At 42.5% G+C, this 18,329-nt stretch overlaps 1 protein-coding gene across 1 annotated transcript in view; it reads left to right on the top strand.

Moving 5' to 3' along the window:
• The window catches only part of LOC126213207 (ankyrin-2-like), a 53,635-nt gene that overhangs the window by 21,658 nt on the left and 13,648 nt on the right, over window positions 1-18,329 (top strand). Inside the window, exons 3-4 of the mRNA XM_049940839.1 lie at window positions 6,727-7,288; window positions 11,646-11,795. Coding sequence (XP_049796796.1) covers window positions 6,727-7,288; window positions 11,646-11,795 — 712 coding nt within the window. The remainder of the gene's footprint in view (window positions 1-6,726; window positions 7,289-11,645; window positions 11,796-18,329) is intronic.

Raw genomic sequence — 18,329 nt, 5'->3', positions numbered from 1 at the left:
CCATATGAATGGAAGTGGATCCAGTCCCCCCCCCCCCCCCCCCCCCCGAATGGTGAATGCTCCAACACGGTCGAGGCCTCCAGGGCCCGCTGTGGCCTAGATGCACTTTTGGGGGAGAAGGGCGGGCAGCGGCAACATGAACTATGGTTGTACCATGTATGTCACAGAATGTAACACTCATGCAGTCCATAGCAGCCACGCAAGATTTTCAGAAGGCGCACCAAGAACTACAGACCAATAGATATCTCGACAGGCAAAAGTAAGAGGTCGCTGGCCTTATCGCAAACCGTGCCCGTATATGGTCACGAGTTAGAGTGGGACAGCACGGTTCTTCCTGGAGAATAACTATTTAAGGAAACCCAGCGATCACTGTGGACAGTTCCCATCGACGAGAGTTGGCCGATTCATGCTATTGTCTCTACGCTATCGATGAGGACAATTTAGCGGCGAGAAGTAGGCTTCTGATTTGGAAAACGGCTCTCATTGAGTGTTGGTCATTTCAATGTTGTGTTCCGGCTCCAGGGATTTAGGTGGAGCCAAATCCACAGAATTGTATTTTGTTCGGAAACACAGAGGAGGTATAGTTAGATTGTAATTATAAATTGTGACAGTTAATTTGCCTTTCGAACAGACAATAATAGAACTAAGAAAATTTTTTGCTTCAACTGGGATACTCAATAATGAAAAACGGATTTTGCAGAAATTATGAGCTCCACAGTGAGAATAAACAGCTAAAGGATAGTTCTGATGTATGAATGCATGAACCCCACAGGAATTCCCCCACATAGATGCAGCACAGTCATAGGCCAGTCCTCAGAAACATGCTTTATAATTGCACGAAAGCTACCCATGTACTTGTCATCTTGTTTGTCAACTTCAGTAGGATATAAGTCATTAAGGGGGCCTTAATGCAGTCTCCTGACATCCACAGATAATCACCACATCGATGAGAGAGTCTAGCCTTTTCTCTTTCCTTCCCACCTGCTCCACCAAGCCGTGGTCCTGGCGATGTTTCATATCTTTTGCCTTGTTCATCATCATGTGAACAAAATTTTGACCATGGATTAGAGTAGCTATATAGTAAGTTAGTAAGTACTGCACGCCTGGATGTTGAAATATTGAAGATCTTGCTTCCACACCAGAAACTTGGAGTTTTGCAGGGCTGTAACATTTTGATTACTGCCTTTACCAGACTCGTCATAGCGAAAAACAAACAATACTTACAGAAGACAACGCCCACTTTGGCAGAGTATACGAAATAAAGTTGAATGTACGATATTGGCAAATTTTCAAAGTGAGGGGAAATATATAAATTGCATTAGGCACAGAATAGTTTTGGAATTGTTGTAGCTTCATGTGGTAAACAAATGTTTTTATACTTGGCGAACAAACACTTATCTCATAGTTACAGCCCGATCGTGTATTGTCTCCACGCAGCCAAACATAACCATTTCCAGTCAATGATCGGCTCAATGGGACCAGAGGACCCAGTCCACTCGATGTAAACACAGTCCACACCAGTATGAAGCTAGCACCAGCTTGCACTGTGTCCTTTTGACAACTTGGGCCATGACTTCGTCGGGATCTGCACCATCCTCGAACTCTACAATCAGATCTTACCAACTTTAATCGGGACTCATCCAATCAGACCACTGTCTTCCAGTCGTCTAGGGTCCAACCAGTGTGATCACGAGCACAGGAGAGGGGCTACAGGGAAAGTCGTGCTGTTATGCAAATGCCCTCACATTGGTCACCTGTTGTCATAGCCCATTAACGTAAGTTCGCTGCACTGTCATAAGAGATGCGTTTATCGTATGTCTCACATTGATTTTTGCGGTTGTTTCGCCAAGTGTTCCTCGCCTCTTAGCACTGACAAACGCCGCTGCTCTCGGCCCCTAAATGAACGCCGTCGGCCACTGCCCTGTTTGTGATGAGAGGTACTCTCAGCATACTCTTGACGTTGTTGATCTCCAAATGTTGAATTGTCTAACGATTTCCGAAATGGAATGTCCCATTTGTCTACCTCCTCCTTCTAATCAGCGTTCAAAGTTTATTAATCCCCGTCATGCGGCTATAATCAAGCTGAAAACCTTTTCGTGTGAATCACCTGAATACGATCGACAGCTCGACCAATAAACTGCCGCTTCATACCTTTTGTATGCCGGACTACCGCCATATGTGACAGTGCATACCGCTATCCCATGATTTTGCTACCTCTGTGTGGATGTAGCAGCTGGCATCTCTCGTTTTATTCTCGAACTTCAACCGTGGACTTCCTCTGGTATTTTTCTGATGATATATATATATATATATATATATATATATATATATATATATATATATATATATATATATATATGTCCATTGCACCTAAACAGATAATCAACAAACCCCTTCTAGCCAGCATTATTTTATTGATTTCGTTGTTTGTTATCTTATTAGTCCCTTTGACTTTTCATGGTGTGCCTTTAACAACACATTTCAAAAGTATTACGTTTTTCAGTTCCTTATATCAAGGAGTCCAGGTCTCACATTTACAAGATGCAACACTACAAACACGCTTTTGGAAGCATTTTTCTGGTGTGTTAGCAGTCAGTTTTAGAGGCTAACATCTTTTTTCTAGGTTTTGTTCTGTTTCTTACTTTTTCCTCGCTCCTTACTCCTCCAGCTATTTTATTTCCTAAATAAGCAACAAGGTGTTAGAGTACGTGGCCATCCACGACAGGTACTCGCACGCTGATTTGTCGTCGTTTCGTCACAAACCATTAAAAATACAGTTTCGCCATGACTTCGTCCACTTCATTTAAGGTGGAATCTAAGATGTGCTGGATCAAATAGTGTCGTTAAGGATATGTGGGTATTCACGTGACTCATTTTTTTGACACAGGAAGAATGTCGTATTGTTGTACTGACTTGTGAAGAACAATATTTCTACTAGGAGTACTATGTGGGTCATTTTTGACCCAGCTTACCCGCCTCTATAATCATAGCACGACCAAATGCTCCCGTGACTTTTCATCATTTATGGGGTTGTACAACTTACCCAAATTTCATCCCCCCTAGCTCACTCACCTATAAGTACGAAAAATTTATCTATTATACCAGTAGTACGATGTGGGTCATTTTTGACCCGTACCCGCACAGTTTGATATCAGGTAATACCGGTTTTCTGGCACTAAATAGTTTCTGGGCACGCCTCGACGTTATTCACGAGCTGTTAGAGTATATTATACTTTGGGCCAAAAAGAATGTTAAATACAAATTATTCGGTTGTCGAATGATACTTTATATCAGCGAGGCTTTCCGTTTTCTATGAACTGGCGACATGCAGACCTACGCAAAACTACAGAATAATATGTGACATATTACACTTCATTATTTTCATCGTGGCAGCGACAGTATAAAAGAGGTAGTGCCGGAGGACATACGTTGCCATATGTAATTTTATTGGTCTTGACGCAGCTGCTGGTCTAAGACATTTTTCATTTATTTGTGTTTATGAGTTCTGAACAAGGATATATTATTACAGCAGAAACCATGGTCCATATTTAAAATAAACAAAATTTAGTGCAACTGCGGGCTGTTTTTCGTTCGAGACAACATATTATACAGTGCAGAATCCTTCGCCCCCTCCTACACTACTGTCTGGAGCACTGCTAACAGTTCTCTTACCCTACAGCAGATGTTAGTCGCGTCGCCCTTATGGAACGTTACGACTGACAGCTTCTTCACCTCCATGAAACAGGCAGACGAGCTGAAACAAAAAGGAACAAATTTAGTTGGTGGTCTTCGGAGATCACTCAATGAGGTTCTGCCTGCAGCATGAAGTAGAGAGGACACATGGTATGCAACACACAAGTCAGGCGACCATCTTCTCGCAGCTTACCACAGGAAAAAGTAAAAGATATCTGTATCCTGAGTAGCATGCAATCCATCTTCACCCGACACATCCACCAGCATCTCAGGCAGCACCACCTCCTTCTCACTACCCAATGTGGCTTTCCTTCGCTGCTGATGAACTTCTCCCTCACCTCACTCACTTCCCCTCTGAACAACTCAACTCCAGTCGCTCCGCCATCTCCTTCTCGCTCGACCTTGAACGTGCTTACGACTGTGTATCGTATTCCGGTCTCCTCTTCAAGCTCCAAACCTTCGCCCTTCCTATTAACTACGTCCGTCTGATCGGGTCCTATCTTTTGCAACGTGCTTCCTATGTCAGCATCCATAATACGGATTCCTACACCTTATACCCCTCCGCCGGTGTGCTGCAAGGTTCTGTCCTCTCCCTTCTTCTCTACCTTCTATGTACGACGGACATGCCACTTCTTTCAGCCCCCATTCACCTTCTCCACTACGCTGATGACACTGCCTAACTTCCCCTCGACCCCACCCTGCAATGCTGCCAACACCTTCTCCAATCCCATCTTGACCGATTCATCACATGGTGTAACCAGTGGTTGCTCAAGGTCAATCCTTCAAAGACCCAGGCGATCACTGTAGGCAAAACCACCCCTTCTGTGGATTTCTATCTCTCCATCTACGGCCATCCTATCAACCTCACCCCCACCCTCAAGTACCTTGGTGTCACCCTTGACCGTCACCTCTCCTGGAACCCCCATCTCCAGACCATCTAAGCCAAGGCACACTCCCACCTCCTCAAGCTCCTTTCTGGCCGCACATGGAATCTGGACCCCTCCACCATCCTTTACATCTATAAATCCCTCATCCACCATATCCTCTGCTACGCCCATCCCTCCTGGACCACTGACTCTTCCACCTTCTACAAATCCCTTCAAATCGTGGAACACCATGTGCTCTGCCTCGCCTATTGCATCTGCCTACCCCCCCCCACATGGACCTCATTCCATTCCCACACCTCCTCCTTTTTCTTGAATTGATACAGATCCTCTACACCTCCTGAGACTTGATTTCCTTCACCCACTTGTCTCTTCCATGCTTTCCCACCCCCGTCCACTTCTGCGCCTGTACTCCCACATCCCACCAACTCTCCATCTCTCCACACTCCGTACCGTTCCTCAAGGTGGCTTCTGCCAACTCCCCCTCCCTGATGATGCCCTCACCCCTTCCATCTACCCCTCCTACCAATTTTAATCCTCCCCTTCCTCCACCTGTGGTTTTTCCCCAGGGCACCCTCTCTTCCTTCTCTTCCTCATCTCTTCCTCCCTCCCTCCTCTCCCCTGGGCTTCCAGTACCCCCTTCCTTCTTCCCCCCTCACTTCTCCTCTGGCATCTACACCCTCCCCCTCTCTGTCCTACCCACACCTTTCCCCTTTGGCGAGTCCCTGGCTTTGTGCATGAACAGTGAATAGTCATGCGCCGGAGATTGTCGCTAGTGTTTGTGTGTGTATCGTGTTAGTGCTTAAGTGTGTCTATGTTAGTGCTCCAACATTTCACGTGTGTAATTTCTGTCTTCTCTGTTTGTGAACAAGTGCTGAACGTTTTTTATTCGGACATTGCGCCTGTGAATGACTACATGTAGTTTAATATGTCTGACTACCGTTTTTTATCCACCATGTTCGTTTTGTTTTTTCGTCTCTCATCATGCTACATGTGTGTTATCTGTGACCAAAGAGCGGCATAGATAGGCCGCTGCCGGCCTACCTTTCTTGTAAAGGTGTTTAAGTAACAATGAAAAAAAAATAACATGCCTGCCGAATGTCAGATGAATGAGAATACTGAGAGGTAACTTCCATAAACTGTGAAGTTTTATAATGTTTTTGACCAAATCGCTAGATACTACAGTCTCTGAGTTGTTACCCAACGATACCCTGTAAGTGTCTTTTCCTTGACCTCGCCATGATTAACGCTCGCACAATTTTTAAGTTACCTACGTCTAAGAAGATTTCACGTCCGGACCTTATCCTCAGAGTAGCAGATGACCTTGCTGCCTCTTACACACTGCAGACAAAAGTCAGTCTCCCCTTACAGGCCCTCGATACTGCCAGTGGCCAATAAGGAATTAGAAGGTCTTCTCAAATTCAGGTTTGCTGCAGACAACAAAACAACAAAGGGAAATAAAACGTCAAGTGCAACAAGTATGTGTGCAAAAGTTGACGAGCAAAAACTCTTGTCGGCTTTCTGAATCCCAGAATCCCAGATTAGGCAACTCTGTCACGTCCTTGTTCTTAAATATACTTAAATATTTATAATTATAGGCTGAAGTTATTTGTTCTTATGTTTTATTTCCTTCATAGCAATAACTACAAAAAATGCAGAGCATTTTAGTCACCTACGGCTTTTTAGAATCTTTCACAAATATTTGGTACTTATCTTATTATTATATAAAAGGAAAAATACTATTAATACATAAACAATATCTTTTGATTCTGTTTCAATCTTTTTATAAAGAAAAACATTACAACATTGCTTTACCAAATTTACGAAAGATTGTGGAATTTCTTCTGTGACATTTAAAATAAAAAAATGTTTACTTAGAGAAAATTTATATTTTACCGTGTACTATTCATTTTAGAGACGTATTGTCAACATGAAGACACTCAAAATACCACCCAAATACGAGCAAAATGGTGGTTTTCTACTGCAGGTAAAAAATGACCCACATGATACTACCAGCAGTTTGGCGAAGTCTACTTCTTTTAGTGTTAGGAAGTGATGGTTGACGCAGATCCACTTGTGGCTTAAGCATGTTCTCACATGGAGAGTGCTGTGCAAGGAGGAAGGTCTACTCAGTGACGCTGTATTTCAGAATCGCCCACAGCAGGACAGGTCCAGGAGGGGAAAGACGCTGCAGCTGTGGACCTGGGCACCCTGCTGGACGCTGGAGACAGCGCTGTGGTGACTCTGGTGGCGGGCGACACACGTCTGGCAGCGCACAGGGCCGTCCTGGCCGCCAGGAGTCCCGTGTTCGCCTCTATTTTCAGCCACGGCACGCTGGAGGCCGCAGTCCCAGACGTGGGGGGCCCACTGCTGCGCCATCTCGTGGCCTACATGTATACCCTGCAGGCCCCGCAGCTGGCCAGGATGGCCCCCCAGCTGCTGGTCGCGGCTGATAAGTACGGCTTGTCAGGCCTGAAGGCACAGTGCGAGCAGCAGTTGGCCTCACAGCTGTCTGTTGAGACTGCGGTGACCACAGCTGTGCTCGCTATTCGGAACTCCTGTAGCAGCCTTAAAAAGGCCGCCACCGCCTTCATAAAGACTCATATTTTACACGTGATGGCCACGAAGGGCTGGGCAGATGCGCTACATTGTCAGCCTGAAGATCTGATTGAAGTGCTCAAGCTGCTGTCTGAGCCACCAGCAGAAACCAGGTAAACACAAGACAAGCTACATGTCTCCGTTGTCCAGTCCTGTGTAGTTCTGTGTGTGTGCGTGTATTTCCAGCTCCCGAGTTTCCTTACGTGTAGCTGTGCAGCAAAATAAGCCATCACTGACAGACATTTTCTGATATCTAGCGATGCTTTCATTGATTTCTCATGTTAGATTAATGTTGTTGTTGTGGTCTTCAGTCCAGAGACTGGTTCGAAGGAGCTCTCCATGCTACTCTATCCTGTGCAAGCTTTTTCATCTCCCAGTACCTACTGCTACCTACATCCTTCTGAACCAGCTTAATATATTCATGTCTGGGTCTCCCTCTAAAGTTTTTACCCCCCACGCTGCCCGGAAATACTGATTGAGTGATCCCTTGATGCCTCAGAATATGTCCAACCAACGGATCCCTTCCTTAATTCAAGTGCTACAAATTCCTTTTCTCCCCAATTCTATTCAATGCATCCTCATCAGTTATGTGATCTACCAATCTAATCTCAAGCATTTTTCTGTAGCACCACATTTGGAATGCTTCTATTCTTTTCTTGTCTAAACTATTTATCATCCATCTTTCACTTCCATACATGGCTACTCTCCATACAAATACTTTCAGAAAAGGCTTCCTGACGCTTGAACCTATACCCAAGGTTAACAAACATCTCTTCTTCAGAAACGCTTTCCTTGCCACTGCTGGTCTACATTTTATATGCCCTCTACTTCCACTATCATCAGCTACTTTGTTCCCCAAATAGCAAAACTCATGTACTATTTTAAGTTTGTCATTTCCTAATCTAATTCCCTCAGCATCACCTGATTTAATTCAACTACGTTCCATTATCTGCCTTTTGCTTTTGTTGATGTCCATCTTATATCCTCCTTTCAAGATACTGTCTATTTCTTTCAAATGCTCTTCCTGGTCCTCTGTCTGTGACAGAATTGCAATGTTGTCGCCAAACTTCAGAGTCTTTATTTCATCTCCATGGATTTTAATTTCTACTCCTAATTTTTCTTTTCTCCCCTTTACTGCTTGCTAAATATGTAGATTGAATAACATCAGGGATAGGCTACAGCCCTGTCTCAGTCCCTTCCCAAACACTCCTTCCCTGTCATGCCTGTCAATTGTTACAGCTGCCATCTGGTTTCTGTACTAATTGTAAATAGCCTTTCGCTCCCTGTATTTGACCCCTGCCACCTTCAAAATCTGAAAAAGAGTATTCCAGTCAACATTCTCAAAAGATTTCTCTATGTCCCCAAATCTTACAAACGTAGGTTTACGTACCGTTAATCTATCTTATAAGTCGTAGGGTCAGTATTGCCTCACGTCTTGCAACATTTTTATTGAATCCGAACTGGTCTTCCCGTGCTCGCTTTCTACCATTTCCATTCGTCTGTAAAGAATTCGTGTTTAGTAATGTGCAGCCTTGACTTCTTAAACTGTAATATTCACACCTGTTAGATTTAAAGAAGTACTAGGTCCCACTGGGTTTATTAGCGGATAGGTTAGGTTAAAAAAGTCATTGGAGAACTAAATTATTCGTCGATTTATAAATGGTTTTATCATTATTTGCGGTCATTATTTGTGCTGAACTGCATATGTGCAACAGCCTTATATTTTGTGGTGTAAAGTGTCTGAGTAAGTGGTAAATTTGCTGTGAAGACGGCAGGAGCCATATCAGTGGTGGACACAGTGGTGTGCTGCTCACAGCAGATGTACCGTAGACACAACGATGTGTAGTGTGAGCAGCCAGGGCAGCGAGCCTACAGGTTTTATTCTGTCTGCTGTGCAATTCACCATAAATCTCTTTACTCAGTATTACATATATTGTTGTCTGCTGTCTCTGCTGGTGTTCACAATGAGATATTTACAAGCGACATATGCTGCATAATGGAAAGATGGCGTTGATCAACAAACGTGTAGTCCGACATTAACACCAGGAACTCTACAGCGCAGTTCAAAGAGATCAGAAAAGAATTTAAAACTTTCAATCTCTGCTGTTGTCATGACATAAATATCAAACCTTGGAAAAAATAGGTGCTCTACAGAAGACGGTCAGACTGATCGCTATTTCCACATAACTACTGCAGTTTGGTTTCTATGTTTCTCCTTCACTTTCTATGTTTATTTCTGAAATATACCTACGGTTCAGAGAACAAACTTCGTTTATTCTCCACAAATAGTACAGTGTTATTAGATACACGTCTTAAGATGTGTGCTAGGTTCCAAGAAGAAGGGTGCGGTCCTGAATCGAATCATGAGGAAGACTTCAGTTGTAGGACGTGACACAAGTACGTCTCCAGGAAGCTGTAGGTACTTACTCCTCACACAGCCGGCGGCCACTTCAGGAGACAACAGGCCAGTCTCTACAACTCAGAAAGATCCACAAAATGCGCAGATTCACACAACGCTTCCCATTTCCTTTCGCATTTTGTTCAGTTGTTCCAAAGGATATATGCTGTAATTTTGACATCCCCATTTTCTAGCACATTAGGAGAGGTGGTTTTATTAGTCAAAACGCTGTATGTGCTTCTTGGTGGAACATCTGTCAGTTGTCTAGTAACCTGCCGGCCTTGCTTGTACTTCTCTATGCTGTTTCTAAAGGCTGCCCAAAGAACTTCACAGTGTTAGGACCTTCCCTAGCCCATACATTGCAGTTACTGATAGATCTCCCACAATATGAGTATTCATAAGACTTTTTGTCTCATTATCATTCTTTATATGCTATATCACTTAACTATATATATATATATATATATATATATATATATATATATATATATATATATATATATATATATATATATATTGTGTGTGTGTGTGTGTGTACAGTGTGTTCAGAAATTTCCTTTAGAGACTTATATGATTTGTTGAGGGGAGTGAGAACTGGAATCTATGTCCAAAAACATACCGTTTCCCTCCTTCGACGGTCTCGGTTCAGATGTTTAACTCATCCACTTCTGCTTGAGCAGCTGAGTTAGGTGTGATGCAGTACAGTCATTTGATAACAATTCGAAAGAAACACAACGAAAGATCCCTTTATCAGCTAAGCCTCCTTGTTTGTATTATCACTTAAATATTATGTGTTCACATTACTCCAACACATAAAATCAACCTAGAATACTGTACATGCAGAAGGTAATGTTTAAGTGTTAATGCAAACAAATGTGCGGAACTGATAAATGGATGCTTCGTTATGTTTACTTTCGGTCTGTTATCTAATAACTGTACTACATCATGCCTAATTCACTTCCTGAAGCAGAAGTACATGATTTAAACATGTGAACTCAAACTGTCGTAGAATGCATACAGTACATTTCCAGACGGGATTACTGTTCAAAATATTAAGTACTCTCCCCCCTCTACAAGTCCTAGCAGTTTGTAAAGAGAATTTCCGAACACCCTATGTATGCTTCCATCACTGATAGAGTTTCCACTCACCAACCTGTATCTTCTCCTCACTTGTAGCAGCCACAGCTTACTTTAGTCACATTTAATGACTAATAATGATTTAATGCGTCTTTACACAACATTACATTGTCTCCTGTGTTACATAACCCATGTCTCCTCAATTTAAATCCAACTCTTTCCTTCGTTCTACAGGAAATCTTCTTATCACAGTGTGATAGAACTGTATATATAGAACATAAGAATTAAACAGAATTTCTATTTTCTTTCAAATAATAACTTCCGACTACATATCACCCATAAGTGTATGTATAGAATGCTTATGTTTGCCTTTTTTGTCTTACTCAATGCTCAATGTTCGCTAGTTTATTGACAGTGCTCGTTGGCCAACGTGAAAGAAATATATTTACTTGCCTATTTTGGTGACAGTTAAACGTATTAAGGGAATAGCCGCACAGTATCACACATTCTGTATCCCTTGCTTCTCTAAATTTCTTTTGGTGCACAGTTCAGAAACTACTCTTCTGTAGTTTACCAGCTGTGCATCCTACAGCCAAGTCCCTAACAGCTACCGATACTATCTGATGATAATGGAACAAGTTGTACATGTAAAGATTATTTCCATTTTTATTTCTGTAGGAATGTTGTTTTTATGTATTTAAACTACGCTGATGACTAGTTGTCATGTCAGTTCAACCTAAATGTTGACCTTAGCATGTATCTTTTATTTGTACTTTAATTTATTCAGCCTGTTGTTTGCTAAGTGATGCTACTAGTGTGAGGGCTAAACCGATTAGCACAGGGGTAAGTCCTTCGTCTCAGAGGACCTACTACTGATGTTGAAATTGTGTGTTCAATTAGTTGTGTCTGGACAAATTCTCAGCAGCATTGTCTGCAGTAGGCTGCCCTCTGTCCTCCGTGTGCACTGCGTGACCACACCCTGTGTCTCTGCACAGCACTCCAGCCACTGGAGACAGCGAGGTCACCCCGACCAGTCAGCTGCACATGGGCCACAAAAACTGCAGCATTGCTCCTGTTCCAGCTGCAAAGCACACAGCTACCTGCCCCACTCCCACATTTGACGATGCTTCCGTCTCTTTCCTGCGGTGAGTACTGTCGCTATACATGCACGATTTCCACATTCACCATACCACTTATGAGGGCTTTAGCCAAGTGATATTAGCCAAAAACAGAATTTCACTTTATTGTATTTTTCGATAAAATAGAAGTTATAATTGTCAAGAAACGGCATTTTATTTGTTAATTTTTGATGTTTGTGTAAGCATTTATCATAGTGTTTCTCGAGATATTTTTGTGGAAACAGAGTGTGAATTACAACCTGTTCAGACCACAATTGGTCCACTCATGCAGTTATTTGACAAAGGTACGATAAACAACATTTTCTCTCCAAATTTAGTGAATGAATAGGTGTGTCGGGTGAAAGTTATCGTGTCAGTGGTAGTTTCCCATCTCCTAAAGTAAATTTGTATAAAATTGGTGTTACAGCTACATTTATGCATTGTAACTAAAATATTACTTTAATGCGAATAAATAATTATGTACAAGTTCGTTATGGTCGTCAAAAGGAAATGATGTTGGGTCATTATGAAGGAAAAGACGTAAAAACAATATCCATCAGCAGAATAGGGTTATGGAATGTTGTAGAGTGAAGTTTAATTTTTATGTGATTTTCTGCATTTTTTCTTCAAATTAGTTTTTGACGTTTCAGTACTTTGCAACAGCTGAAAATTTGCGCCATACTGGGTGTAAAATACTTGTTTAACATTTGCAACAAGCAGTAGCCTTAACTAGTAGGTCATCCTATCCAACGACCTCACTTGGCTCAAACTTTCAGCTGTCAGTTTTATTTCCATGTTTGTTTTGCAGACACTATAATTGCGTTTCACAGAATGAGCCGGAACAGCACCATTGGATGAATGGCGTCAGTAAGAGACGGAGGTTCAGTCTGCCACGAGAGCTGAATATGAGATCGTCTGGCAGTAGTTCATGGAATTCATTTGTTTGGAACATCAGCCTCAATGAAACTGGAAGTCACACGTGCAGTCGTGTGGTGAGGCAGCCTAGTAGTAAAGGCGACTGCTTGTGATGAGCAAGAAGTCCGTATTCGACAGCCAGTATGGGACAAATTTTCGGTGGTCACTACATAATGGTCAAGATGGCTGCTCGTGCTAATCTGCAATCCTCCTGCGCGTGTGGTCGGGTGGAGTCGTATGTAGTAGCATACTAGGTCTTCTGTAAACAGATCCTGACAAGCATGGGGAAATTTCTGCCTAAATGGATCCTGATATCGACTTATATTAATGCAAATCGGTTGTCGATGGTAGCAGATAATGGTAGTTGACTTCACGAAAAACTGTGAAGGCACATTGCATTACATTTGTTGCATATTTAAAGACCTGCTACCTGACATTTTAAAAAGCATCTCGTGCATTATGCGATTTTACATATAATACTGCATTGTTCTACATCACTAGTAAAATTAGTTTTGAGCTATAAAAGGAGGGTAATAACAATTAATTACAAAGTAAATTAAATTAGTTGTAGGAAATAGATTATTAATAAATCATAGTAATTTAGAACAGAAAATAGAAACATAGGAAAGGAATGATCTCCAAATATTATTTTACTGTTAAAACAAAATATAACATATAAATTATGATTTGTGTGGTTGCCATTCCATGTGGGAGGGCCTTGGCAGAAACCTTACTAAATGAAATACATCACGAGTGACTGCGAGTGTATTTGTTTATACTGTCTATGGAGTAGTGACACTAATTAGATTTTATCTAGGGAATACTATTGCACTATTTGTGTTGCCATGGCTAGATGTAGTTACATGTCATACGTGTGCTGTTATCTTGTATGTCTCTGAGCATGATGTTTTTATCTTTAAGCAATGTCATAGGCTGGAGTGGAACCACAGAACCTAAAGATTCGCCTCACCATATAGCATATTCCTTAGATGTAATGAGTGTCTCAGTTCTTCAGTTAGTCGTTTTCCTTCCCATTTTTAACTGTTGTATTGAAAATGCATATCAGGTAAATGAAAAAATCACATGCGATGCCTCCTTTCTTATAGTTGTCTTTTTTTGTCTGTTTTAGGTATTGAACCTCTTATAATATGAGTCTTTGTCTGATGTTGTTGCTGTGCTTGTGTCATTTTCTGTGCCCGCATCTACGTCAATGTCTGTGGTGTGTCTGAGTTTGTGTCCTCCCAAGGATCGTGTTGTTGTGGTTGTTATGTGCCTGTCTGAGATCTGCCATATGAGTTTCCTCGTCTGTAGATCTCGTGCAGTGTTCTTGGAACCTTAACAGTTGCGTTGCTTAGGGTACACTATTTGTCTGGGTCTCGTAGCATTTCTTTGATGTTCTTATACTCTGTTACAGATCTTATATGTGTGAGGGTGTTGAATGTAATGTCACATGTTCAGGAGACCCATATGCCCCACATGTGCGTGTAGTACTCTAGCTAAGGCCCACTCCGTTCAAGCCCAGTCGCAATGTGAACAACGGCACGGCTTGGATCCGTATGCTTGTGATGAACCTGTACCTGTAAATTGTGGAAGAAGGAGAAAACACGATGGCCTTTGTCGGTCATCTTCCAGTCCATTTTTCAGGTCTCAAGGTGGCTGTTATTTAATTGACTCATGTCTACAAAGTTTTCCCCTGTTATTACTGGAATCTAGTCATGTGTACCCCTCTTTAGCCAGCACACCGCCGCTCTGTGGTGGATAATGATGTCAATGTGGTAAGACCCCAGAACCACACACAAGGCTTCTACTGACGTGGTGCCAAAAGCACGCAGCATTCTGAGTAGCGTGCTCCTCTGTCCTAGCCTCACTGTCCTTCCATAGGCCACTGGACACAGGCAATGTGTTTATGCACCTGCTGCGAACCATAGAAAGGCTTCCAAGAGAGCTGTATTATGTGTATGTAGTGAATGCACAGGACCATATAATGATTTCATTGCTAATGCACTTACTGTTAAAGTCAAAGACTATGTATTTTGCACGTGAACTATGCGTATACGTGCCCTCAATTAGCAACAATGACAGTATTCAACATGCTTTCTTAATATAATTAAGGCGTAATAAAATAAGGTATTGTGTGACATAAGAATTTCTTTATTATTCAAGGGGATATATGCGAGCGAAAGAAGTATTGTAAAGTTTATATTTTGGTACGAAGTCCATACGTGAATTTAAGGAAACACAACGCCTGCTCCACAGAGATTCCAGTACTTCGTGCTTTGGTGAACCAGGACATTCAGCCATGGGCATGCATAAACTGTAGATTCAATTTACATTTAAAAACCTCATACGCCATAGGTGGACAATACAATTCACACACAGTAATACATAATCATGGAAGACAGAACACTTATTCTGAAGTTACATCACGAACTGGAAACTGACAAGCATTTGCCAAATGTCGTGCATAAAAGTAATGCAGGTGATGTAACACAAGAAGAGGTGCATGCTAACAGCCAACGAGAAGAAAGTATACAAAAAAATTACTAAAGAGACAGAGCACAGCGAGAATCTATAGAAATGCCAGGTACCTCTCTGCTTGACGTGACAAGCCAACATGCACACCGCGAAACATACGATATCGTTAAGCTCAGTGTACATACTGTCGAGGAAAAAGTTTAAAATATATTGTATGCAGTATATTCAAAATTAGTGGAATCTCAGTAAAGTACGTGACAGGAAAGGAATTAAACCAATTTATAGAGTTACGAAAACCTGAGGGACGCAATCCTAATAAAATTTGTAAAAAAGCGATGAGGGAACCACTGGAGAAGGAAATAAATGTTAGAACAGAACACAAAACAAACTACGACAGTATGTAAAAGACAGGTCGAGAATTGTGTTAGTAAGGATAACAAGAAGAGAGCAGAACGTGTGTCGAGAAAGACTTTTGTTATGCATGGTTCCAATAAGCACATCGATGTACAGGTAGAAGAAAGTTAAGACCTTCCTCGCTGACGGCTGTGCGAAGACGTAAAACACCTTACATAAAAGATCACAAGTTATGAAACACTAAGTGCCTACGAATGATAACCTCAGAAACGGAGAGGCTTCTAACGTGCCAGTGTCGTCGGCGTCTAGAGAAAGTGGCTGGAGACCAGTGAAACCACGAGCAGACAGTGGTGTGTTGAGCGCCCACATCCCATCTCAGAACACTGAGGTCAGAGTTTTGTACAGCAGGGCAGGTGGCAGTCTGGCGGCACAGTAGAATTCTGGTGCCGGCACAAGTGGTTCACAGCAAAAACCTGGCACACGTTGTTGAATGTGAATATGCATACTGCATGATCTGATACAAGTTTGCATGTGGACAGATTAAATCATCATTGTTGGATCTTGCCCACTCGTCTTGTATAGGGTGCTTAATGGATGCTGCTTTCTCATAATTCTACACAATAACTTAAGCATAAAACGTTAGTAGTTTTATTCCTATAAAGCAGTTTGACAAAACTTTAATGTAAAAAGGTGTCACAAGCGATGGGCGACATGCAATATAAACTAGTCCAGTGCAATATGCAATGTTCAGGCAAGTCTGTCTCTCAGTTTGTGGATCACAACTATCAGTTCTCGTAGCACTCTCTGCTAGGCCATGCTAATGCTGTCCACTAATGTCTGGCCGAGGCTGGCAGGAGCGGCGCATATATTCATTTCTTGCAGGTGTCAATCCATTCATGGTGCGGTGCTAATCAGTGCACCATTGGCCCATGTCGTTTCTCTGCCTTCTCTGGTCTTGCGTTCTTTTTCTTCGTTCTGGCGCTCGTGGTTACGCCAGATCCATCACTACCACTGTAGTAACAGCAGGCTCATCGAGACTGGACAGTGGATCACTGGAAACGTATGTTCTAGTAGGATGAATCATGTTCTTTTGGTTACATTATGCTGATGGCCATGTCCAGACATGCCATCGTCCAGGTGGACAGTTACCCAAAAGATGCGCAGGTCCATATATTCTGCACAGCGAAAGCCAGACTATGTGGTGGGTGCAATCACCTGGGCTTACTTGACATCTGTCACCGATGCCACCATGACAGCTCAGGATTACCTGTACACTAATTCAGATAACCTGTACATTTTCAAGCATTATATCTTCCTCAACGACTATGACCCTGTCACGAAGACAGGATTGTGGTACAGTGACTGGAGCAGAATGATACTGAACTCGTCTTGTCTCGTTCACATAATTTTCATCGTGTGAACCTGATGGAACACATCTAGCTCGCTATCAGACGGCACCTCCACGCCTACAAAGCAGTAGTCCATAATTTTCGAGAGCACTGTGTTGTGTAAATGTAGAGATAACACACACATAAATTTAATCAGAATTATGTACAGGAAGGCTAAATAAGGGTGACAGTTATACTGAATCTGATTCTTTGGCCTTTGCTGTGGCTGGGTGGCGCCTGTGGAGAGAGCCTCTGATCAGAGTGCGTGGCATCAGGGCGCACGACCTGCAATAAAGTGCACCAAGTCATCTCTTGTTAGTGACTGGCGCCAGCAATCTCTAAGAAGAGCAGGGTAAACTACAATGTTGACAGATATGATCCTGAATTGTTCCCCTCCGTAGTTACACCATGGGAGGAACAAAGGAGTATGGAAAAGAGAGAACCTTGTTCGCCAAGGTATTTAGTCTGCAGCAGAGTAGATGGGCTCTGCTTTCTGGCTATAAAGCCTCTATTTTCTTTATCAAGAACCTGGAGGACGAGTTTGACGAAGTGGCTGTATTGTCGAATATGAGAAATGTGGCAGTCCTAAATTAGACAGTATCTTCAGCCCAGCCCTGGGCATTGCTCGCCTGTGACCTGCTCAGTCATATTTCTCTTTCTGTCATCCCCCATCAACATGGTCCCCCACAACATGGTCGAGGGGATTATTTTCCACCAGGAACATCTCTTGCAATCTGACGACAAGCGCCACACCAATTTAGAGCAGTGGGGTGTTCACTTCATTCGGCATATCTATAGGGGACTGAAAAACAGTAGGGTGGCTACAGGTGCCTACATCTGGCCCTTTGAGGTTCGTCCATTTCCCAAAAAATCAAGGTGATGGTATATCGATGTGATGTAAAACCATACGTCCTACCCCCTATATGGTGCTTTAACTGCTGGTAATTTGGGCATATGTTTTCCCCACAGTATTTCCAGCACCACATGTTGAGACTTGCGAACCGTTACAACATTCTCCTTTCAAGGCAACCATTTCTACCCGTAATGAAATGGCAAACATTTTCATGGCAGGCCGGCCGCTGTGGGCGTGCGGTTCTAGGCGCTCCAGTCCGGAGCCGCGCTGCTGCTACGGTCGCAGGTTCGAATCCTGCCTCGGGCATGGGTGTGTGTGATTTCCTTAGGTTAGCTAGGTTTAAGTGGTTCTAAGTTCTAGGGGACTGATGACCACAGCAGTTGAGTCCCATAGTGCTCAGAGCCATTTGAACCATTTTTTTTCATGGCAAGAAAACACACTCATAACCAACTAACTGTATAAAACACGTAAGCACGTTGAGTAAAAGCCTTAAAGGTACTGAACTGAAAAAACACACAACAGTTCTTGCTGGCTATAAACAATATAAAATAATCCACTATGGCATACATTAACAAC

The sequence above is a fragment of the Schistocerca nitens genome, chromosome 11 (assembly GCF_023898315.1).
Source record: "Schistocerca nitens isolate TAMUIC-IGC-003100 chromosome 11, iqSchNite1.1, whole genome shotgun sequence".
Classification (NCBI taxonomy): domain Eukaryota; kingdom Metazoa; phylum Arthropoda; class Insecta; order Orthoptera; family Acrididae; genus Schistocerca; species Schistocerca nitens.
The sequence above is the reverse complement of the archived record's forward strand: the minus strand, read 5'-3'. Positions and strand labels throughout refer to the sequence as shown.